We start from the raw sequence: 24,298 nt of genomic DNA, 5'->3' as shown, positions 1-24,298 counted from the left end.
TCTTTGATGGAGCAGGTGTCTCTTTGATGGAGCAGCTGAGCAGGTGTCTCTTTGATGGAGCAGGTGTCTCTTTGATGGAGCAGCTGTGCAGGTGTCTCTTTGATGGAGCAGGTGTCTCTTTGATGGAGCAGCTGTGCGGGTGTCTCTTTGATGGAGCAGGTGTCTCTTTGATGGAGCAGCTGTGCAGGTGTCTCTTTGATGGAGCAGGTGTCTCTTTGATGTTGGAGCAGGTGTCTCTTTGATGGAGCAGGTGTCTCTTTGATGGAGCAGGTGTCTCTTTGATGGAGCAGGTGTGCGGGTGTCTCTTTGATGGAGCAGCTGTGCAGGTGTCTGTTTGATGGAGCAGGTGTCTCTTTGATGGAGCAGGTGTCTCTTTGATGGAGCGTGTTGTTAAATGGCCTCTTCCCCTTCCCTCCCAGGCTCGCACCACCACCCTGAACGAGCAGCTGGGGCAGATCGAGTACATCTTCTCTGACAAGACGGGGACGCTCACACAGAACGTCATGGCCTTCAAGAAGTGCACCATCGGTGGACAGACATACGGTACCAAGCGCTTTTATTTAAATCACTGGATTAGATTACATTGAATTGCATCAGATTGCACTAAATTGTATTGTTTTTACATGTTGTATTGATGGTTGCATTACCCAGAGGCACCACATGGTGCCATGAAGACAGGTTCTTAGTACAGTACTGTACCACAGTGGGACCCTGGCAGTGTTAGTGCCTTGCTCTAGAGAAGTGAACCCCTAAACCTACCCATTGAATTATAGTATGCAAGAAAACATTTAATTACCATAGATTGTTTTAATTTATTTGATTTTGTGATGACTTTTATGGCTTTTCTGCAAAAAAAACTTAGTTTATTCCTTAAAAAAAACAAAAAATGCCAGAGCCACAGTTGCCTAGGCCTGGAACAGTGCTGTTTCTTACATTGGAAATATACAAGTTTGTGAGGAAAAGATTGAAATATGGAAAGAGATATTGTGGATGTTATGGTGCAGGTTACTCCCAGAAGTAACCACTAATCTATCTATCTATATATATATATATTTATACAGTATATATATATATATATACAGTATATATATATATATATACAGTATATATGTATATATATATGTATATATATGTATGTATGTATATATATATATATATACAGTATATACTTATTCATTCAACTATCAACAATCCTTTTTAAAGGTCTGATTGATGAAGACTGTGATACACAGTTTATTGCGCTACTGTTGACAAAATGTACTATTGTGAGTGGCTCTGGATAAAAGCGTCTGCTAAATGACGTAATGTAACAGAGGCGAAGAGGGAAAAGGAATGAGAGACGGACCGAGAGGAGGAGAAAGGAAAAGAATGACATTATGAGAAGAAGGGAGTGACACCTGCTGCTGCTGCTGCCCTCTGCTGGCCTAATGAAAGCACAGCTGTGATTACACGGGACGTTCAGAGTCTAGACATGAAGCCGACCTGTCGGCTTTACTGAGTTGTCAGAAACACGTCAAATGAGACTTGAATGATGCCTGTGAGGAAAGTGGGTCACGGCTTCAGCAGAGAAGAACCTACAGATAAGAGTAGAGCAAATACAGACTAGAATGCAGCAGTTACAGGAATAGAAGATAACGAGACAAATGTACAGCTCTGTCTCCTGTTTGTCCGGCTCAGCCCAACTGTCCACATGTCTCTTCACATCACTGTGATGCCTTGTATTGTCTGTCTGTTCACATGTCTCTTCACATCACTGTGATGCCTTGTATTGTCTGTCTGTCCACATGTCTCTTCACGTCACTGTGATGCCTTGTATTGTCTGTCTGTCCACATGTCTCTTCACGTCACTGTGATGCCTTGTATCTGTTCACATGTCTCTTCACATCATTGTGATACCTTGTATTGTCTGTCTGTTCACATGTCTCTTCACATCATTGTGATACCTTGTATTGTCTGTCTGTTCACATGTCTCTTCACATCACTGTGATGCCTTGTATTGTCTCTTTGTTCACATGTCTCTTCACTTCACTGTGATGCCTTGTATTGTCTCTTTGTTCACATGTCTCTTCACATCACTGGGATGCCTTGTATTGTCTGTCTGTCCACATGTCTCTTCACATCACTGTGATGCCTTGTATTGTCTCTTTGTTCACATGTCTCTTCACATCACTGTGATGCCTTGTATTGTCTGTCTGTCCACATGTCTCTTCACATCACTGTGATGCCTTGTATTGTCTGTCTGTCCACATGTCTCTTCACATCACTGTGATGCCTTGTATTGTCTGTCTGTCCACATGTCTCTTCACATCACTGTGATGCCTTGTATTGTCTGTCTGTCCACATGTCTCTTCACGTCACTGTGATGCCTTGTATTGTCTGTCTGTCCACATGTCTCTCTACATCACTGTGATGCCTTGTATTGTCTGTCTGTCCACATGTCTCTTCACATCACTGTGATGCCTTGTATTGTCTGTCTGTCCACATGTCTCTTCACATCACTGTGATGCCTTGTATTGTCTGTCTGTCCACATGTCTCTTCACGTCACTGTGATGCCTTGTATTGTCTGTCTGTCCACATGTCTCTCTACATCACTGTGATGCCTTGTATTGTCTGTCTGTCCACATGTCTCTTCACATCACTGTGATGCCTTATATTGTCTGTCTGTCCACATGTCTCTTCACTTCACTGGGATGCCTTGTATTGTCTGTCTGTTCACATGTCTCTTCACGTCACTGTGATGCCTTGTATTGTCTGTCTGTTCACATGTCTCTTCACATCACTGTGATGCCTTGTATTGTCTGTCTGTCCACATGTCTCTTCACGTCACTGTGATGCCTTGTATTGTCTGTCTGTTCACATGTCTCTTCACTTCACTGTGATGCCTTGTATTGTCTCTTTGTTCACATGTCTCTTCACATCACTGTGATGCCTTGTATTGTCTGTCTGTCCACATGTCTCTTCACGTCACTGTGATGCCTTGTATTGTCTGTCTGTCCACATGTCTCTTCACTTCACTGGGATGCCTTGTATTGTCTGTCTGTCCACATGTCTCTTCACATCACTGTGATGCCTGGTATTGTCTGTCTGTCCACATGTCTCTTCACTTCACTGGGATGCCTTGTATTGTCTGTCTGTCCACATGTCTCTTCACTTCACTGGGATGCCTTGTATTGTCTGTCTGTCCACATGTCTCTTCACATCACTGTGATGCCTTGTATTGTCTGTCTGTCCACATGTCTCTTCACATCACTGTGATGCCTTGTATTGTCTGTCTGTCCACATGTCTCTTCACGTCACTGTGATGCCTTGTATTGTCTGTCTGTCCACATGTCTCTTCACTTCACTGGGATGCCTTGTATTGTCTGTCTGTCCACATGTCTCTTCACATCACTGTGATGCCTTGTATTGTCTGTCTGTCCACATGTCTCTTCACTTCACTGGGATGCCTTGTATTGTCTGTCTGTCCACATGTCTCTCTACATCACTGTGATGCCTTGTATTGTCTGTCTGTCCACATGTCTCTCTACATCACTGTGATGCCTTGTATTGTCTGTCTGTCCACATGTCTCTCTACATCACTGTGATGCCTTGCCCCGCCCTGTATTGTCTGTCTGTCCACATGTCTCTCCACATCACTGTGATGCCTTGTATTGTCTGTCTGTCCACATGTCTCTTCACATCACTGTGATGCCTTGTATTGTCTGTCTGTCCACATGTCTCTTCACGTCACTGTGATGTCTTGTATTGTCTGTCTGTCCACATGTCTCTTCACTTCACTGGGATGCCTTGTATTGTCTGTCTGTCCACATGTCTCTTCACATCACTGTGATGCCTTGTATTGTCTGTCTGTCCACATGTCTCTTCACTTCACTGGGATGCCTTGTATTGTCTGTCTGTCCACATGTCTCTCTACATCACTGTGATGCCTTGTATTGTCTGTCTGTCCACATGTCTCTTCACATCACTGTGATGCCTTGTATTGTCTGTCTGTCCACATGTCTCTTCACTTCACTGGGATGCCTTGTATTGTCTGTCTGTCCACATGTCTCTCTACATCACTGTGATGCCTTGTATTGTCTGTCTGTCCACATGTCTCTCTACATCACTGTGATGCCTTGTATTGTCTGTCTGTCCACATGTCTCTCTACATCACTGTGATGCCTTGCCCCGCCCTGTATTGTCTGTCTGTCCACATGTCTCTCCACATCACTGTGATGCCTTGTATTGTCTGTCTGTCCACATGTCTCTTCACATCACTGTGATGCCTTGTATTGTCTGTCTGTCCACATGTCTCTTCACGTCACTGTGATGCCTTGTATTGTCTGTCTGTCCACATGTCTCTTCACTTCACTGGGATGCCTTGTATTGTCTGTCTGTCCACATGTCTCTTCACATCACTGTGATGCCTTGTATTGTCTGTCTGTCCACATGTCTCTTCACTTCACTGGGATGCCTTGTATTGTCTGTCTGTCCACATGTCTCTCTACATCACTGTGATGCCTTGTATTGTCTGTCTGTCCACATGTCTCTCTACATCACTGTGATGCCTTGCCCCGCCCTGTATTGTCTGTCTTTCCACATGTCTCTCTACATCACTGTGATGCTTTGCCCCGCCCTGTATTGTCAATCAGGACATGTTTCTGCTCTCCTCTCCACAGGTGACCCCACCACAGCGGAGGGCGTGTCCCTGGACCGAGGACGGGTGAGAAATATACAATACAATCACTTTGAATATGAAGAATTCCTAAATCAGATACACAGGAAATGAATTGACAAAATGTCTGATAGAACCAAATTAACCCAGCAATTGAGATAAATTATCAACGTTGCAGCCTAACTTGAAGAATAATCATTAGTACATGACTGAAAAAGATTATGATATCATGTATTTGAAATTCTTCACACATTTATGTTGCAGTGAATGATCAGTTAGTGCTATGGTGCATTAGGCCAGTTAATGTAGTTGTATAAATCCTGGATGCCAAAATCAAGCAGGTTTTCTGATAGACATCACTCGAGCCAGTCTGTCTTCCACAATCTCCCAATGCTCCAGACACAGTCCGTACTTCAGCCCTTAAAAATGTGGACAGAGGGAGTTGTCAGCTTATTGTATTCGACCAATCACGATATGAAACCATAAACAAGCATGTAAACAAAACCGAGGCAGGTGACTGGAGAACTTAGTGGATGTCCCGCCTCCGTGAAGTACAGAAGGGTAGGCAGAAGCATTTGCACGTTGCGGGAGCCAACGTGTCTGTTTTAAGAGACAATGGGCCCTATCTTCTATCTTCGTACAGGCGATATCCCCTATTTACGCTTGCGCACCTGTTTGCGCGTGCCTTAACGCAGGCAAGATAACAGTCCGCCTTGCGCATTTGTCCAGGTGTTATGCCGAGTTTTGCACCCCCGCCCCGGCAGCAAAAGAAAAGCATCCCCACCTCACAGGAGCATAATTGTAATGATTTATACAGAAACATAACTGTTTAAAAATAATATAATTGTTTGGGTAGACGTGACCTCCCTGTTTTTAAGGTAAAATATCCCCAAAATCCTGTGAGGATGCCATACTCGCGGGGGAGCATAATGTATCACGACAACGGGCACAAGCGCAGATTAGATGCGTGCCAAATCATTTATGCACGGCGCAAACAGGATTTGGGCGGTGTTAACCACCAGAATTATTCACAGGTGTGGCCTGGCAATGCCTGGGCGTTACATCAATCATATATATATATATATATATATATATATATATATATCTATATATGTATATATAATGATATAATGTATTCTTTATTTCCTGGTAGCCGGTGGACTTCAGCTGGAACCAGCACGCGGACAGGAAGTTCCAGTTCATGGACCATTCTTTGGTTTCCTGCATCCGATCCAGGAAGGACAAAGACACCCTGGAGTTCTTCAAACTGCTCTCCCTCTGCCACACTGTGATGGTGGAGCAGAAAGAAGGTGAGTGAGTCAGAGAGAGAGAGAGAGAGAGAGTGAGAGACATAGACTGAGACATGGGCTGCAGAGAGGCCGGGCACACACAGTATGTTGTTTTGTGTGTATGTTTTTGGCCGACGCTGGCGACGCCCCTTTATCTTGCTTTGTCCCGAAGGACTTTTAGTCACGGATTTAGGCACCAGTGTTCTGTTGAGGACGACTCCTGCACGCCAACCCGAGGAAGCCTTTCAGCCTGTGGGCGGGGCGCTGCGGTACTCAGCCAATCGGAACACGCAGCAAGTCTTTGGGCTGTGGCTGCTGTACTCTAAGCCAATCAAATGCATGCCAACAGGCGGCAAACTGCAGTATTTGGCTTGCACGTCGAATAAACACCCATTTCCTACCACATATCATTGGCTGCATTCCGATCGGCTAGTAGTTCCCTGCGAAGTGGACTGCACAGGGTATTCGGCCATGTCAACCAAGATTCCAAACCGCAGGGAGCCAATTTGTTCAGTTCAAAGGGAACTGTCCATGGTGTAGGGAATAAGTGAACATCGTTACTTCACTTGGGCGGAAGTTGACACGCAAGATTTCCCATCAGTCATTGCGCCTCGCTGCCGAGCGGCAAAAATAAAATGGCGTTGGCAAAGGATAAGGAGTACGTTTATGTCTGTAAGTATCGTTTAAAAGTTTGAAACTAACGTTATCATTATTGTTGATGTATCTAGCGTTAAGTGGTTAAATTCGGTTACCACATGCTCAAATAATCTATACTCTGGGCAACCAAGCTATTATTGACAACTAGCTAGTAGCGTTAAGCTAAACTAACGTTGGTCTGGTTAGCATTACGTTAGCCGTGAACGCTAACTTCAATACAAATGTTAGCTGTCAGTGCTAATGTTATGTGGTCACTTTATAAACACATAACGCTACGTAGCCTAACCAACAGTTGAGCAAGCGGGTGTTGTACTCTGGAGACAACGCTGTTGATAGTCTTATTGATGTCTAACTATTTCAGGGTCCCGGGAGGAGACGACAGAATTTATCCAGCGCCGTGGACATGAACATTTGTTCACAAGTAGGCGGAATTCGGCCAAGAGCGGATGGGAGTACGTACTATTTATTTGACTTTATTCTGAGAAAGTTTTATCACACTTTTAACGTAGCCTTCTTAACCATAATTATCATTGATTTGTTACAGTGCTGTGCTTAAAGAGATGGGATTGGAGGAGAAGGTCTCTGTCCTACAGGCCTCAAGGAAGTGGGAGAATCTAAAGAAGAAATATAAGGTAGGAGATTGAAGCTTGTGTGTGTGTGGGAGGGGGGGGGGGCAAGTTAACACTTGGGTTGATAGTGAACATACTAGTGTTTAAAGATACATTCAGCAATACGTAGTTTTGATAATTCTCAGTGAGTCTTAATAGCCACAAAATTGTTTAAATTAATTTGGCAATATCTGATGTTTTGCAGGAGTTAAAGTACCCATCAACTGGCTCAGGTGTGAAGTGTGGTGATGTGACTGTAGCATCCTGGCCCTGGTTTTATGCTATGGATGAGGTCTTAGGTCAGAAGGCATCCATCACTCCACCAGCGCTGATGGCCTCACTTTTACTAGAAGAGTCATCATCCTCCACTAGTGCTGCAGAGCCCTCTGCCTCCACCTTGACCAGTGCTGTGCCCCCTGCCCTGACCACTCCTGTTACACCTGCCCTGACCACTCCTGCTTCCCCTGCCTCTACCAGTTCTTCTGCTCCTACTGCCTCTTCTACTCCTACTGCTGGCTCCACTTCTACTACTACCATCCCACCAACAAAAAGGGCCCCAAAACGTGTGGCCAATCAAATTCTGGACTTTCTCAGAGAAGAAACCGACAGAGAGGAGGAAAGAGATAGAAGGAATACAGAGTTCAACGAGAGATTCCTGTCACTCTTTGAATCCGTCCTGAGAAGATAGGTCTGCTACTATAGAGAGAGCTGATACAAGTAGGTCTGAAATTGTTTGAAATTGTATTTATTTATTTATTGATTGATTGATTGGCTGATTCATTTATTGATACATTCATACGGTAATGGGAGCACGCCCAGAACGCCGCTGCACACGGGGAGTTCTGGATTTCGGAGCACAATGTTGCACTGCCGCCAAGAAAAGGCCGGCTTTGCTGTGCATCGCACAATGTTAAGCACAAGGTATATGGCTGTATTCACTCACTGAAGGGTGTGGTGGCTGTTGCTAGATTGTTTTTTTGTTTTTTACATTTATCATTTATTGAGTCATTGTATTTGCTGTTCAATATTGTGTTGTTGACTTCCTCTGTGCGTCGCCCTCTACATGCCAAATGGGTTGTGCTCTGTGAGGACGTGGTAAGTGGTAAGCTACAAGCATCTGTTGGTATGAGAGTATTTCCTCCATCACTGTTTCTTGTGTCATGGCAATTCTATGAGCAAGACTGCTGGCAGAGTATATGGAGAGAAGGCCCCAATGTTCAGTAAATAGTTAAGTTACAGTGTGGTGTGTCATGGTAATTGTTACAAACATAGGACACAATAATTGGGTACTTAAATTATGTTGCATTTGATTGGCTAACATGCTTTATTTGCCTTGTTTACAAAAACATTTGAAAAACAATTCACAAATGCAAATTATATGAAGTGTTTGGGGGGGAAATGCATGCAGTCCAAATGTGTTATTTTCGCCTATTCTATTTTAATATTTCTGCCTACTGCAAACAGTCTTGGAATTGGATATGACTGGGCATCTGAGACTTGTTGATTCAATGAGCCCAATGGATTCATGTGTGATGCTCATATGGTGATCTGTGTAACAAATGGTATGAACCCAAACATTGCTGCAAAAAGTTATGAGACAATTTATTGAGCATGGGGATGATCATCATACAAGTTCCATCACAATTCTAAGCCCAATACACTAGAAATAGAAATACACTTTCAACATTTGAATAGATGCCCAACTAAAACACAATGTTTATTACAGAATTATGACTAAAAAAACTGAGCTGTGCTGTGTACTGTGCTGAGCTGCAACTCAAATGAGGTCTTCAGGTTCCCAGCTTTCAGATGAAGTGTATCACTTCCATGAGGCATATACTGTTGAACTGCTATCTCACCCTAAATATCCTCTGACCCCCTAAAAGAGACAAAAATGGGTGTCTGGTAGGAGGGGTGGTGTTAAAAAGGCCATCCCCTTTACATCCCCATGCTAATGGTACAGCCCACTTTTGTAGTTGGTATGGTCCATTTAATCGTTTTAGTTTCATGTTGCGTCATCTCACCAGGTGAACGTGCGGAGCAAGTTCGCTCCTAGTCGTCCTGTATCAGCAGCTCATCCTTTACCCAGTGCGTACATATAAAGTAAGTAAGCAAGCAAGCCCATCATGTTTACAGTCGGGTATTGTGTATATAGCCTACTGTAATATGATTATGTAAAGTTTAGTAACCTCAGGCGAGCAATTTTCTGTTAAGCTCTGTAGTATAATTTCCTCGTGGTTGCTCTGGCTAATTAGCCTATTATGTGCGCAGCACAATGCTAATCAGACTCATCACATGGTGCAGGCTGCTAGCCGATTTCATCCGCTATCAGTAATAAACCCACAACTTATTATCATCCTCATTAATAGGACCTTCATCATTCATTAGTCTATGGGCATTCTATATTTATTTATTGGATTTATTTATTACAAGTTTATTGGAATAGCCTCAGTCAGTTATTCCTTTTTTTCAGGTGGAGTGGAAGAGGTTAGAGAGAGCGACGGTGCATCAAATTGGCTGGAGCCGGCCCTGCTTACACATAATCATGCTCTCGCAGCACATTGTGCCTTTCCTCCGGAGCTGATATTAAGGCAGCAAGTTCTTCCCTCCTTGCACATCTCACCGCTTCAGCCACATGTCCGTGTCCTCTGATGGGCTCAGCCACAGTCTCATCCATAACATCCCCTACACCCAGGCACATATTGTGGAGCATTGCACAGGCAGTGACCACCTTGGGCACAATCAGCCGATCCAGTGGCAAAGTCTGGAGGAAGATTGCTCTCCACCGGGCCTTCATCCTCCCAAATGTGGTCTCAATGATGCACCTTGCTTTGGAATGATGCCTGTTGAATCGTGCTTGGACTGGTCCCTGGACTGGCTCCCTGTATGGTGTGATGATGGTAATGGGGTTTTCGATGCATGGATAGCCTCCATCACCAAGCAGGAAGTGGTCAGCAGGTGGATAGACTCCAGACACAAAAAGTGGACTGCATCGGAGAATCCTGGCATCATGGGCTGACCCAGGGTAACCACAGAAGACATCTATGAATCTGCCATTGTGGTCACACACCGCTTGAAGAACAACAGAATAAAACTGTTTTCTGTTGAAATAGCAGATGGCATCATTTGCTGGGGCTTTTATTCGTATGTGGCAGCCATCAATTGCTCCCAAAGCCCGCCGGAAAGCACCATGGTTGGCCAACCTGGCAAAACCTTCGCCCACAGCCCTCCTTTCCTCTTCTGTTGGTGGGAGCCTAATTATATGGCCACAGTAGTGCAGGAGGGACATCAAAACCTCCCTAGTCGAACGGAACACAGTGGTTTTGGGCATTCCAAAGACCCTGCAGACCACACGGTATGATGTGCCACAAGCCAGCCAGAAGATGAATACGAGCACTTTGATAGTTTGACCCCAGCCATGGTGTCGCTCTTGATGGAGCATGCTCAGGAGGGCGTTCAGGGATTCACGGCAGAGGCGGAAGTCGGGTCTGGTGTCTGATTCCCCATCAAAAAACAGCTGCAACACTGGCACCGTTGCATTGATTTGGCTGTAGCCTCTGGGATTCACATCCTAAAAATGATTGGAAATTTAAACATGATTGGTTTAATTGGTTTTCTGAAAATAAATTAGATGCAATAAAAATTGTCTGTCTGATTCTTTCTGATTCTGAAAAAGAAGTTGAGAAAATCCCACGTTTTGATTTCACTGACAGATTAAAGAAAGGCTAGAAAAGAATGTGGGATTGGACTTCAAATGTGATTTGAACCAGCATTCATGACTCCAGTTCAAATGTGATTATAGCCTACAGCCAGTAATTTATTTTAAGGCATAATATTGTTCCTCAATTGACATACTACATGTAACTATTGTTTTCTGTGTCAGTGTATCAGTGTATAGCCTATTATTTATCAGTTAGCTCATTTCAGGAGTTTAGAAACCCTCATGTTTAAGTAACAACACGGACACCTGGGGGTGCTAGCCAGCAACAAACAAAACTTACATGCTGAAGGGTCAAGCCAACCATTGCCAATAGCCTTTTCATGCGGAGACGTCGCCTCTGACGGGTCCGCTCATATTGTTGAAGAAGTAGGCCGTCGCCACCGCAAAAGCAGTGAGGAGTTGAGGCTCCGGCATTTTTGCAGCTGGTCTTTCCCTCAGAAGTGGAGGTTTCCCGCAGTGAACAGGTGCGCGAGACCGATCATATTCATAATTTCCCGCGGTGAACAGGTGCGCGAGACCGATCATGCACCATTCATAATTAAGAATTAATATAATAAAAATTCACGATATTAATATTACATAATAATATTCGGTAAATAGTCAACATAATATAATATTATATAACAATCTGCAATAAACAATAAGCAATCATATATTTTAGGAATCAAATCACTTTTATTCACAGGTGATATACATTTCAATAGAACATGGGTTTTTGTTTTATATTAATATTACATACATGATAGGCTATCAATGTAGCAGCAGTCACCACAGGGCGACGCACAGAGGAAGTCGACTCTGACGTCGGTGACGTTGCAGGGTGTTCCGAATAGAGGGATTTTGTCGAGGGAAGTTCCCTTAACTGACATTCCCTGAGCACGGAGTAGGGAGTAGGGAATACACTGTGAAGTCCCCTGTGGATCGGAATGCAGCTACTGTTGGAGCTACCACCAGTGAAGTGGAAAACGGACAGAGAAGCTAACTGGACAGCTAAGCTAACGAGTAAATACCATGTAAGTACGTGCGCGCATGACAGTCACCGACAGAGGCGGTCCTTCCACCAGGCCGATCAGGCAGCCGCCTGGAGCCTCGTCCAATAGAGGGCCTCGCAGAATTTTTTTTTTTTTTTTTTTTTTTTTTTTTTTTTTAATATTAACTGATAGACCGACAGCAATAACCGAACAACGACGTTAGCGACGGTGAATCGATTAACGGTTAACCGTTGACATCCCTAGTCCAAGGAACAAGTGAGTGTTATTATTTGTTGTTGTCTGTGTGGAATGACGTTTATACTGTGTTCTACATGCGGTGGATTCGTCCGCCATGTGGCTCCTTGTTCATGCTAAATTGCAGTGCCCGTTCGCTGTCCACTGATAGTGCCTTCATTTGAGTTATTGATGTTTCTTTGTATTGTGGGAGTGCCTTATTGTTTACTTATTATTTACACATTGATGTTTATTTGTAGATTGATGTTGAGTTGAATGAGTGATCTATATTTGGTTTACTGTATAAAGATGACAAGTGACAAAGATAAAGATATGATTATGAAGATTACAAGTGATAAAGATATAAAGATGACAAAGATAAAGATATGATTATGAAGATCACAAGTGACAAAGATAAAGATATAAAGATGACAAGTGACAAAGATATAAAGATTACAAGATTCACAAAGAGAATGAGAGAGGATGCAGAGGGTCATGCCCATTGAATCTGAGGGGGGATGTAACTTCAAACAGCCTCTAAATATGGCAAAATACGCCCAAAAAAGGTCAAATTTTTTTCCGCCGGCGCCCCTTCGGGGCGCCACCGGAAGGGACCCCGCCGGCGGCGCCCCTTCGGGGCGCCACCGGTAGGGGCCTCCTTCATGGCTTGGCCTGGAGCCTCGAGATGCCTAGGACCCCCTCTGGTCACCGAGACATGTAAACGGCAGTGTCCGTCTGAAAACAGTGGGCCAGAGAGCAGAGAAACAGCGTTTCAACATGCTGGTGCATCATGAGAATACTGTACTTTCATTTAATTGAACTAAATTGTAACGTACCAGAGATTAATCGAATCGTATCGAATACGTGCTATATCATTCTGTACTATCTAGTTTTCATTGTGCCATTCGAATTCTTCATGTGCTCCTAAGTTTTTCAACTTAGGAACATAATGTGTTAAAGTGACAATCACAACACAGACACCCAGGTCATAAATGCTGCAATAGTTGCATCATCATAAGCAGTGCAGTAGGATAAGAAGTAGTCTCGCTGGCCAGCCTCCTCTCCCTTCAGCCTCCTCTCCCTTCAGCCTCCTCTCCCTTCCGTCCGAGGAGTCTGGCGCCGCAGGTCTCCATAACTGGGATAAACCCCCCCCCCCCCCCCCTGCTCTACTCTGCTCTCCCATTGGAGCGACTGTTTCAGTCGCTGCCGGATGTCCGCTCCCGGCTTATTACAAGCGCTGTCATTGGCTCCGACCATGTCAATCAGAGCGGCAGAAAGCTCTATGTACATGTACACATCGGGTACTCACCACATGATCAAATAATAATCCATAGTTAGGTGAAACTTCATTGTCGTAGCAAATCCGCATAGAGTTACTTCCTTGTTTTCATGAACACAACGCTCGCGCTGTACAGCGCATGCGCGCAGCTTCCCTCCGGGACGCAGGCACCAAACTGCTTAGTCCCAGGAGAGGCCTTTGGAGGGCGCTGTGTGACCAATAGAGGTGACATTCTCCGTGTTACAAGTCACTCTACCATCTTCAGTGACTAAAAAGCTGTTATATTAAGGTGAAAAAGTGACTGATTGGGGCTTTAAACCTACCAGTTTCTAGTGCTAAGGGAAGGGTTCCCTATCGTAACTGAGCACACAGAGATATTTTTCGTCTGTTCAAATCAAACGTCACATAGGGTTCATATACTTAGCAAAATGTTTAACAACGCCGCTGCCTGCTAGAACAACAAGCTCAGCAACGCTTTCCCGCGTCGGCCATATGCTAGGTTTTGACCTAGCCTTGTTTTGTTGTGTTTTGTGTGTTGTAATTGTGTCTTTTTTATGGACTCTTGAGTCCGGAATAAAGGTTTGATGAGTTCCCAGGCCTAAAGCGTCTGGCATACTCTTCGCGCACGCGCTGGAGGCGGGGCTCCGCGGAGGGCACGCGCAACTCTGCGCGGGCCAAAACAGAACATAGTCAGTGTGCAACTCGCTCCTCCCACCCCCCTCCTCCTGTGGCAGCTCCAGGGGAAAATGGCGGCGATTAGTGCCAGGCAGTCTGAATGAAATTGAATGTAACGTTCCCAATTCTATGTATTCAATTCTAAAAAACGACCCTCAACATTTGGGAAGGCTAAGCCACACAACTAGTTCGTTATAATCGAACGTCATGCTTCGAAGGCGACTTTACGACGATGAGGACGGTGAGGACTCAATCACAGCAGATATCCGCTGATAGCCTACCACGGAGATCTCACAGGCACAGGCAGCAAAACCCAACGCGCTGATAGAAAAATCTCCATGGACGCCCTGCGCTGCGCTCAGGCCTCGCCCCCCCGACACGCCCCGTGCGATGACGTCAAAATCGCCGCGCGCCCTATGCGCTTGGCTGGGCGCGAAAACTATGCCGAAGGCTTAACTCTCCACCTGTGTGTCTCGCCCTCTCTCCCTCCCAGACGAGCTGATCTACCAGGCGGCGTCTCCGGACGAGGGGGCCCTGGTGACGGCCGCCCGCAACTTTGGCTTCGTGTTCCTGTCCCGCACCCAGGACACCATCACCATCCAGGAGATGGAGACAGAGACCACCTACGAGATGCTCGCCCTGCTCGACTTCAACTCCGACCGCAAGCGCATGTCCATTATCCGTACGTGTGCGCACGCACGCACGCACACACACACACACACACGCACACGCACACATGCACACACACACACACACACACACACACACACACACTTCTACCTAGCAACAGGAGCAACATCTTTAATATTAACACATTCACTGCCAGCCGTTTTTTCAATACTGTAGGTAGGTTCTGCCAAGTTTTTTTTTTGAGGATTCTGGCTCATCTTTCAAGAGCCGAGGATTCTTTTCTGCTAAGATTTTGTGAACACAAATGATCTCAAAAGAACTAATAGAATGTGTGCTTTCTCTGTCTAAAAGAGTTAGTTTGTAGAGTTAGTAGTTATGTAGGCATTAGCAGTAGAATACAGCATGGTTTCAGCGTCTGAAAATTTATTCTGAGATAAATGGCTTTTTGTGAAATTCGATAGAACAGTCACTTTAACCATTTATTTTTGGCGTAAGACGTCAGACATCTAAACAATAGTTTTGAACAGTAATTTCCTCCATAGCAGCAGGAAACCCCCCTCTCCTTCAAACTCCTCCCTCCGTGGGTGTGTCTCTGGTGGCTTTGCAGCGTTTGTCACAAGCGAGGCTCTGCCTGTCTGTGCTGCCTGGCTGCTGGCGGCTGCTCTTTGGGCGAGTCTGCATGAGTCGTTTCGGTTGTGAGCTCAGCTGCAATGAAGCTGCGTGCGATTGTGGGCTTTCTGCCAGTGTTTCAAAGTGTGTTGCACGCATAATCTATTATGCAAATTTGCAATCCCCCACCGCCAGCTCCCAGCGCGATAATGCGCGAAAGCCAAAGCGTTTTCGCCAATCCATTTTACAGTATGATAATGGTTTCCTCGCGCGTTCCCCTGCAGTTTTGGCTCGGCTTTTTCTAGTCTGGAGAGCACTGTCGCCACTTAGTTGGTCGGTGGAATGGGTTGTACACGTTCGGTGGCTCCAATATTTTCATAGGAGACGTGGGGGGCGTTGATCCACGTCCCACCGTCAAAAAAAAAAAAAAAAAATTTGGACGAGATATCTCGTCATTGGCAGTCAACCGTTGGTTTCTGCTTGACGAGATATCTCGTCATTGGCAGTGAACGTGTTAAGTAAAATTGCGCACTGGCTCAGATACTTGCAAATCAGGGATCATGTTCGATCCAAGATTAATACCTTTGAAACACTCCCAGATGAACATGCTTTCTTCGATGTTTTGCTGAGCCCTCCTCACTCCAAGCATCTAATTTCTACGTTTGTATGTTTGTTTGACAACTGCATCACGGCCTCTACTCAGAGGATTAGAGAAGCGTGGCAGGGGGAACTTGGCATTGAGTTATCTGATATTATATGGGATAGGAGTCTGTCTGTGGTGCAGCTCTGCTCAGTTAATAGTAGACACCAGCTGATCCAATTTAAAGTCACCCATCGTCTTCACTACTCTAGGCTAAAGTTGCACAAGATCTACCCCTCTGTCTCTTCACTATGTGATAGATGTCAGGTATCGGAGGGCACTCTGTCTCATGCCTTCTGGTTCTGCCCTTCACTGGCAGGATTCTGGGCCAAAGTATTTGACTGGTACTCTAAGGCCTACAAAATAACCCTTCAGCCGGACGCAGAACTCACCATCTTCGGCTGCTCGGTGTCCTCTCTGGACTTCACTACAGCTGTGCAACAATCTCTGACACTGGGGACAACTGTTGCCAAAAAACTAATTCTTAAGGAATGGAAGTCCCCCTCTTCACCCTCTTTCCAATTGTGGTTGATGGACATGATCTCTTGTTATACGGATGGAGAGACTCAGGTTCCTGAGAACCAACTCACTTAGAAAATGTCTAACTATATGGGACCCGTTCTTAGTCTACCTCGATGAGGTTAGTCTACCTCGATGAGGTTAGTCTACGTCGATGAGGTTAGTCTACCTCGATGAGGTTAGTCTACCTCGATGAGGTTAGTCTACGTCGATGAGGTTAGTCTACCTCGATGAGGTTAGTCTACGTCGATGAGGTTAGTCTACCTCGATGAGGTTAGTCTACCTCGATGAGGTTAGTCTACCTCGATGAGGTTAGTCTACCTCGATGAGGTTAGTCTACGTCGATGAGGTTAGTCTACCTCGATGAGGTTAGTCTACCTCGATGAGGTTAGTCTACGTCGATGAGGTTAGTCTACCTCGATGAGGTTAGTCTACCTCGATGAGGTTAGTCTACCTCAATGAGGTTAGTCTACCTCGATGAGGTTAGTCTACCTCGATGAGGTTAGGGGCGACGGGTGACTCGCACGGCTGGTTTCCTATAGACCCTCTTGCGTGAGATCTCAAGTACATCGCCTGCAAGCACATAAGCACCTTACGTGGCTGCTAGCACCACTGTAATGTTGAATGTTCATTATGTTGTATGTTTCCTTTCCTTTCTTTTCTTGTGTCTGAGCCTGTCTGTCTGTTTTGTTTTGTTTGTGTTCTATAGAAAAATGAAAATAAAATATTGAAAAAAAGAAGAAAAAAAAGAAAAATTATACTTTTCTCTCTATCCCTCTTCCTGTCCTGTTCTTTTCCATGCTCTCCCTCTATCTCACTCCCCCCTCTCTCTTCTGATCCTGTCTGTCTCACTACCTGTCTCCTGTCTCCTGTCTCCTGTCTCCTGTCCATATTCCTCTCTGCTGACACCCTCTCTCTCTCTCTCTCTCTCTCTCTCCCAGTGAGGTTTCCTGACGGTCGTATTCGTCTCTACTGTAAAGGAGCGGACACCGTTATCTACGAGCGTCTTTCTCCCAACTCCAGACACAAGGAGACCACCCAGACTGCCCTGGATGTGAGTTCACTGCCTGCCTTTCACCTCTTCTTCTTGTGAATTGGGTGTTGCTGGTGATCCTCAAATTCACCCTGCAGCCACATTTGTTATGTTAAGCTGCGTTCACACCGACCTATTCAAGTTTTTCGCCGGCATCGAGTTTACATACAAAGTCAATGCAAACGAGCCATTGAGCGTATATTCGCCCGGGAGAAAAATCGCTGGGCATCCGAGCGACAGAGACAGAGCGATAGGGCGAAGATTTGCTCATCGCCCCGAGATGAAATATCCCAACTCGAGCGATGTCGCTGTTCAATGCTGATTGGCTGCCGTGTGAGAGTGAGTCAAGGATCACACTGGCTTGGAACAAACCGCTGGTTTATTGTGTGGCAACAAACCGCATTGACAGCTGATTGACAGGCTGACGGCTGACATGAAGTGAAGTCTGTACTACCGGTATAGAGCTCGCGTTAGGAGCACGCTGATAGGCTTAGCTTGTAAACATCTACGGTGGCTCGTAGTGGACAAACATGACATTGCGTAACGTTATAGCCCCCAGATGTCCGTCAATTCTTATGCCTGTTGATGAGCGATTTAAACAGAGCGACAGAGCGATTCCAAAGGGTTGAATCAAGCGACAGAGAGAAAAATAAATATCTCGGTGTGAACACAGCTTTAGCAGCCATCCAGATGTACAGAATATGATAGGCATCCAGATGATGGCTGGTTAATGTGGAGTAGACTAACTTAAAGGAACACTGCCAATTTTCCACCAGCTTTGTACCATATCATTACATCAGTAGTATGAGAAAACTAAACGGTCGTCTCGCGCGAGCTGCGCAACAACCCCAAGATGGCGACAGCCACACTAGGCTTCAAAACGGGAGTCCAAAAACCAATAACTTGGATCTATATTTTGGTCTGTGACGGTCTATGAAATAATAAACGTAACATTTTGTCTGTGACGGTCTATGAAATAAAACGTAACGGTTTGTCTGTGGGTGGGCGTACGGCAGCGGCAGTGTTTTCCATCTTGCTTTGTGTCTCCAGATCTTTGCGAACGAGACTCTGCGGACGCTGTGCCTGTGCTACAGAGACGTCAGCAGCCAGGAGTTTGACGCCTGGGAGAGGAAGCACAAAGAGGCCGCACTGACGCTGGGCGACCGAGACGCTGCACTCGACCGCGTCTACGAGCAGATCGAGAAGAACCTGATGGTAAATAATCCAATTTTGATATTGTTTGTGTTATACTCGTTTTCGGGTCAAGGCGAATATATATCAGTGGTTTGGAGCACGCTTCTGGATGGAGTTTAAAGTCCATAAGTTAACACAATTAGAGAATGTAGATTAGAAGAATGACTGCTTTGTCACTACAGATCAGAATATAAAAGTCTTTTCAGATTTGGCTCTGAGAGACAAAATCTTAAATACGGTTACTTTGTAACTTGTAACTTATGTTCATGCTCTTCTGTGCAGCTGATTGTAACTTTGTAACTTGTAACATTGTAACTTATGTTCATGCTCTTCTGTGCAGCTGATTGTAACTTTGTAACTTGTAACTTTGTAACTTGTGTTCATGCTCTTCTGTGCAGCTGATTGTAACTCTGTAACTTGTAACTTTGTAACTTATGTTCATGCTCTTCTGTGCAGCTGATTGTAACTTTGTAACTTGTAACTTTGTAACTTGTGTTCATGCTCTTCTGTGCAGCTGATTGTAACTTTGTAACTTGTAACTTGTGTTCATGCTCTTCTGTGCAGCTGATTGTAACTTTGTAACTTGTAACTTGTGTTCATGCTCTTCTGTGCAGCTGATTGGAGCCACAGCCATCGAGGACAAGCTGCAGGACGGAGTCCCTGAGACGATCGCCAAGCTGGCCAAGGCCGACATCAAGATCTGGGTCCTGACCGGAGACAAGAAAGGTTGGCCTCCTCCAGCTCAGGCTGCCATGCTCAACATACTGTACAACATCAGTGTAGGCCCTATCAGTTCCCTCCACTCTAAGGAACTTATTCAGCATCAAGGCAGGCAAATTAACAGTTCAGATCCAAAATAAGATGATTTTTTTATTTAATTTTTTGTGTGTGTGTGATCTACATAGAAAACCTGGTTTGTCATTTACCAATATTATGCAGGATCTGATAGAATTGTCAAATAAATCAGATGGAAAAGAAAATATGATAAAAAAAATACGTATTACTCCTTTAAAAAGTTATAAAGTTAAGTTACTTTACTTTACTTTGATTATTAACACACCCAAACAGCTGGATAATGTTTACTACTCTCGTCTTAATCATCCATGTTCACATAGTCCTACCTGATGACGAGGTGGGTCCGTGTATCATGCGTAACCACAACCGGGTCATTATTGACAGATGATGAAGTGTGAGCTAGCTTGTCGAAAACTGTGCATTTCTCCGTTTGTACCTATTTGATGCCCTTTTTCTTGTGTGTTTAGACCAATTGCTTGTGTTTCCACAACACAGTGGACAGTTGTCAGCATCAACTGAGTGAAGTACAACGACTTTTGATCGCTCCGTTCTTTCTTAACGTGTTGCGGTGTCTCCTCGGCTCAGCTGCCTTCCCTAATCAGTGTGTGTAGTGTGTACATGTGTGTGTGCTGCCCGCCCAGCCCCGCCCCTCTCTCCTCTCAGGCTCGGCTCCTCGCTGCAGGCTGCTGCCTGTCTCTCGTCTGAGAGAGATAGTCCAGGCATTTTACGCAAATATGTGGGTCAACCTCACACTAATTGCAACAAAACCAAACTCAACTGATTTTGTATCCTCAATATGTCCTCAATGAAGGAAAAAAAGTGTTAAGGAAATGTATGAAGGGAAAGTTTTGAAAATGACCTAAATATGATGGTAGCCAATAGAAGCCTATGGAAGCCTTTTTTTTTTTTTTTTTTTTAATGTGCCATAAATCTCATCACTTATATCCTGTATGTGTTTTTTGCTTCAAGGAGAAAATAAAAAAAATAAAAAATAAATAAAAAATAAATGTTAAAAAAAAAAAAAAAAAACGTTTTTGGTAGCATCATATAGGTAATTTTCAAAATTTTCCCTTCATACATTTCCTTAACACTTTTTTCCTTCATTGAGGACATATTGAGGATACAAAATCAGTTGAGTTTGGTTTTGTTGCAATTAGTGTGAGGTCAAGTGACATTTTTACTGGACTAAGAAAGCAACACAGAACTCTTTTCTCGTTCGGAAATCGCAAGAAACACATCTTTAGGCATGTCTTACGGAGTTGGTGGAATAAAATGTGCAAAACAACGTTTATGTAGCAAATAAATAGGAAATCTATTTTCTTAATTTCTCCAGTACCGATAAGAGAAGCGTTAACGTGAAAACGTATTGATCCTCCGGTGTCTCGAAATCCGGCGAGGGCACACGCTCTGATTGGTCAGCAGGTACGGAAGCAGCGCAGGAGAAGACGGGGCACACGCTCTGATTGGTCAGCAGGTACTGAAACAGCGCAGGAGAAGAGAGGGCACACGCTCTGATTGGTCAGCAGGTACGGAAGCAGCGTAGGAGAAGACGGGGCACACAATGATGTGTGTGTGTGTGTGTGTGTGTGCGTGTGCGTGTGCGTGTGCGTGTGCGTGTGCGTGTGTGTGTGTGTGTGTGTGTGTGTGTGTGTGTGTGTGTGTGCAGGTGCAGCCTCCAACGCTCTGCGGCAGCCCTACCTGTGGCTGACCATCATCCTGACGGTGGGGATCAGCCTGCTGCCCGTCATCTGCATCCAGTTCCTCCATAAAACCATCTGGCCCTCTGTGGGCGACAAGGTGACACTGCACCACTCAAACCTACTGCATGAAACCATCTTCTCAAAACATTATCAGTTATTTAATTGTTTAATCTTTAAAAAAGATATACATATATTATTATTTGAGGAAAGTTACAGTTAAAGCAGCTACAGTGAACCCTTAACTGGTTATGAAACATTCTACATTTAATACTGATGCAATCATTGACTACAGTCAATAGAAAAGGAAAATTCCGTATAGCTGCTTTAATTAGATGACGTATTTGATGCTGTATTTCTGACTTTGAACAGCATTTTAGAGCAGTATGTATTTAGGCTCGTGGACAGAGCACATGAGGAAATCTGTGTTTCTAATGTGCCCACCCCCAGGTCAAATAATGACCCACCCCTGGTATACAGGCACAATTGGGTGCTTTTGACTGGAGTCTGAGATGAGTCGATTCAACAATTCAAACAACATCGATTCAAACAATGAAAATAGTTGTATAGAGTTATATCGACCATTTAGTGATGAATACAGAAAACATGAAATCGCTATTCTCTTGCTCCTGAAACGTGGTGCCTCGCTCGAGCCTTTTCAAAGTGCATTAGGTGTCAAATCCTGAGATAGAACAATTGAAATGGTGGACTTCTCAGACAATTCTCACATTTTGCAAAGTCATCCTGTGGGCCGAATTGAACCCTTTAGCGGGCCGGTTCTGGGCCCCGGGCCGTATGTTTGACACGCCTGCTTTGATATTGACCGCGATTTCCCGTCCTCCCCCCAGGTCCAGAGGAACAGGAAGAAGTACGAGATGGAGGAAGAGGAGAAGAAGAAGCCGGCGTTCCAGCGCGGGCAGCGTTCCCGGCGCTCCGCGTACGCCTTCTCCCACTCGCGCGGCTACGCCGACCTCATCGCGTCCGGGCGCAGCATCCGGAGGCGGCCCAACGTGGCGGCGCACGGAGGGCCCCAGGACAGCATCAGGGAGGCTCCCCAGGGCGAGGCGGAGAACATCTGACCCGGCCCAGCTGGCAACGGAGCAGAACTGTGGTGTCGGACGTGTTGTAAATATTTGGAAAAGTGCGAGGAGCACTTGGTTTATCTTATTTTGAAAGTTACGGGGATGGTGACCTTGGAAGTGCTTCAGAGTGGAAAGGCTGTCACAGCTTTTCAACCATCAGGAAACTGGAACGGAGTCGAAAGCAGCAAAAAGGTCGGATGCTTAAAGGTGAACAACAAGGCTTGAAAACTGATCCCAGGTCAGTTTTGCTTCGGGGCATTAAAGTGCCTTAGGGGGTTGAGAAGCGAAAAACAAGACAAGCGCTCCTAAAGTAGTCAAACTAGTCGAAATGAAACAGCAGGGGTTTTATCCGCATTTGCCAGTGATGCCTCGCCCTTTTTTCAGATGCGGGGGGAAGGTAAATGAAGCGCTCCCCGAAGCAGTCTGTCCGTTTTGCTCCAGTCCTTCCGTCTTTTCCTCCGTGCCGAAGAGATGACCGCCGACACCGGGGTTTGATGTGCAGCGAGTGCGTGTGTGACAGATACTGTCGTTTAACTCAGGATTTTTAAAATGTCCGCTTTCTTTTTAGCCTCTGTCAGTCAGTGAGTCTCTCCTCTGGCCGGCCGCAGAGCAATAATGATGTTTGATACTTTGACATGTGGAGTTTTAGTCTGTTGTCCGACCAGCACTTCACATCAGTTACACAAAAAAGCAGTTCCTTCATTTGTCAGTTTGTCATTAGCTAAACTCAGGAGCTAGGGACTCGTGTCACATGACCTTGACTCGCATCACATGACTTTGACTCGTGTCACATGACCTTGACTCTCACGTCACATGAATTTGACTAGTCACCGTTTGAGTTGCTTGAGACTTGACATGATGGCTCAAGAGAAGACGCGAGACTTGACTTGACTTTTACTTCAGTTCTGGTGACTTTGGACTAGACTTTACGACTCAATGACTCGGAAACCATATTGCATTGAAACGTCCCAGATATTTCTTTTGATATTTGATATTAAATTGATACTGGATTCTTTGTCCTGACTTGGACTTGGTGTTCTACGTTTAGACCTGGGACTGGACTTGAGACTGACTTGGGACTGGAGCTGTGTGACGAGCACCGGGAGAGTGAAGACGGTGGTCTAAAACTGAACTTAATGTTGAGGTTTCTCTTTTTAATGTTTTAATATGAATAATGGTGGAACGTTACTATGCCAGGCTATGCAAGGGAGATGGAGGTTTATTGTGTCTTAATTTAATATATTGTGAATATTCTTTTTTTTTTTTCTTTTTTTATCTCTTATGTGGTATCAGCTGTCCCAAGTGTACTTTCAGGTGGGTGTTGTAATCAATAATTCAACCGTTATTTTCAGCCTTAAGCTCTTTTGTTCAATGCTGGACCTAAATGTTGTTTCTATACCTCACTGTTCTATTTTCCAAAAGGTGCTGTAACCTCTGTAAGCTGTTGGAGACACTCTGAGGAGCGCTAGGTTTATATCTTTATTTGACAGCAACGATGTCTGTCTGTTTTTTTCTTTCTTTCAATTTCAGATGCATGGAAGTAGGTGTACAAAAACTAAGGATTTGTGTGTGTGTGTGTGTGTAATAATTGTTTTAAAGTTTAATTGGTTGTTTACACCATTCCCGAATGAATTTTTTGTCCATTTGTATAATCAGCTTTTACTGTATCTGGTGAACAGTTACTATGCCAAACGACACATTCCCGTTCCGACTGTTACTGTATCCTGTCCTGCTAGTGTTACTGTACACAGACAAGTGTCTTTTAATATTGATTGAATGAAGCCAGTGGTCAGGATGCTGTAATGGTTTTACTGTCTGTCTTATGTGGTGGTTAATAAAAAGCCATGAGCGCGTTTAGCAATCTGAAATCAGACCTTCGAATCAGTGATTTTGTGTGTGTGTGTGTGTGTGTGTGTGTGTGTGTGTGTGTGTGCGTGTGCGCGCGCGCGATCAACTGTTTGATTTTCAATTAAAGAGGAACTAAACCCCAAACCAAAATCTATGTAAATG

At 44.8% G+C, this 24,298-nt stretch overlaps 1 protein-coding gene across 1 annotated transcript; it reads left to right on the top strand.

Annotated features, from left to right (window-relative positions):
- Nucleotides 1-281: 281 nt before the first annotated feature.
- LOC310777681 (phospholipid-transporting ATPase IC-like) lies at nucleotides 282-22,285 on the top strand (the record flags this gene model as incomplete). The annotated part of the gene is made up of 10 exons (XM_083638060.1): nucleotides 282-290; nucleotides 420-543; nucleotides 4,660-4,703; nucleotides 5,809-5,965; nucleotides 14,583-14,771; nucleotides 17,429-17,541; nucleotides 18,571-18,735; nucleotides 19,329-19,440; nucleotides 21,176-21,306; nucleotides 22,055-22,285. The coding sequence occupies 10 exons, from the start codon at nucleotides 282-284 to the stop codon at nucleotides 22,283-22,285; spliced, it is 1,275 nt and encodes a 424-aa protein (XP_083494186.1).
- Nucleotides 22,286-24,298: the final 2,013 nt, after the last annotated feature.

Source organism: Poromitra crassiceps (genome assembly GCF_964638095.1).
Source record: "Poromitra crassiceps genome assembly, chromosome: 6".
Classification (NCBI taxonomy): Eukaryota; Metazoa; Chordata; class Actinopteri; order Beryciformes; family Melamphaidae; genus Poromitra; species Poromitra crassiceps.
The sequence above is the reverse complement of the archived record's forward strand: the minus strand, read 5'-3'. Positions and strand labels throughout refer to the sequence as shown.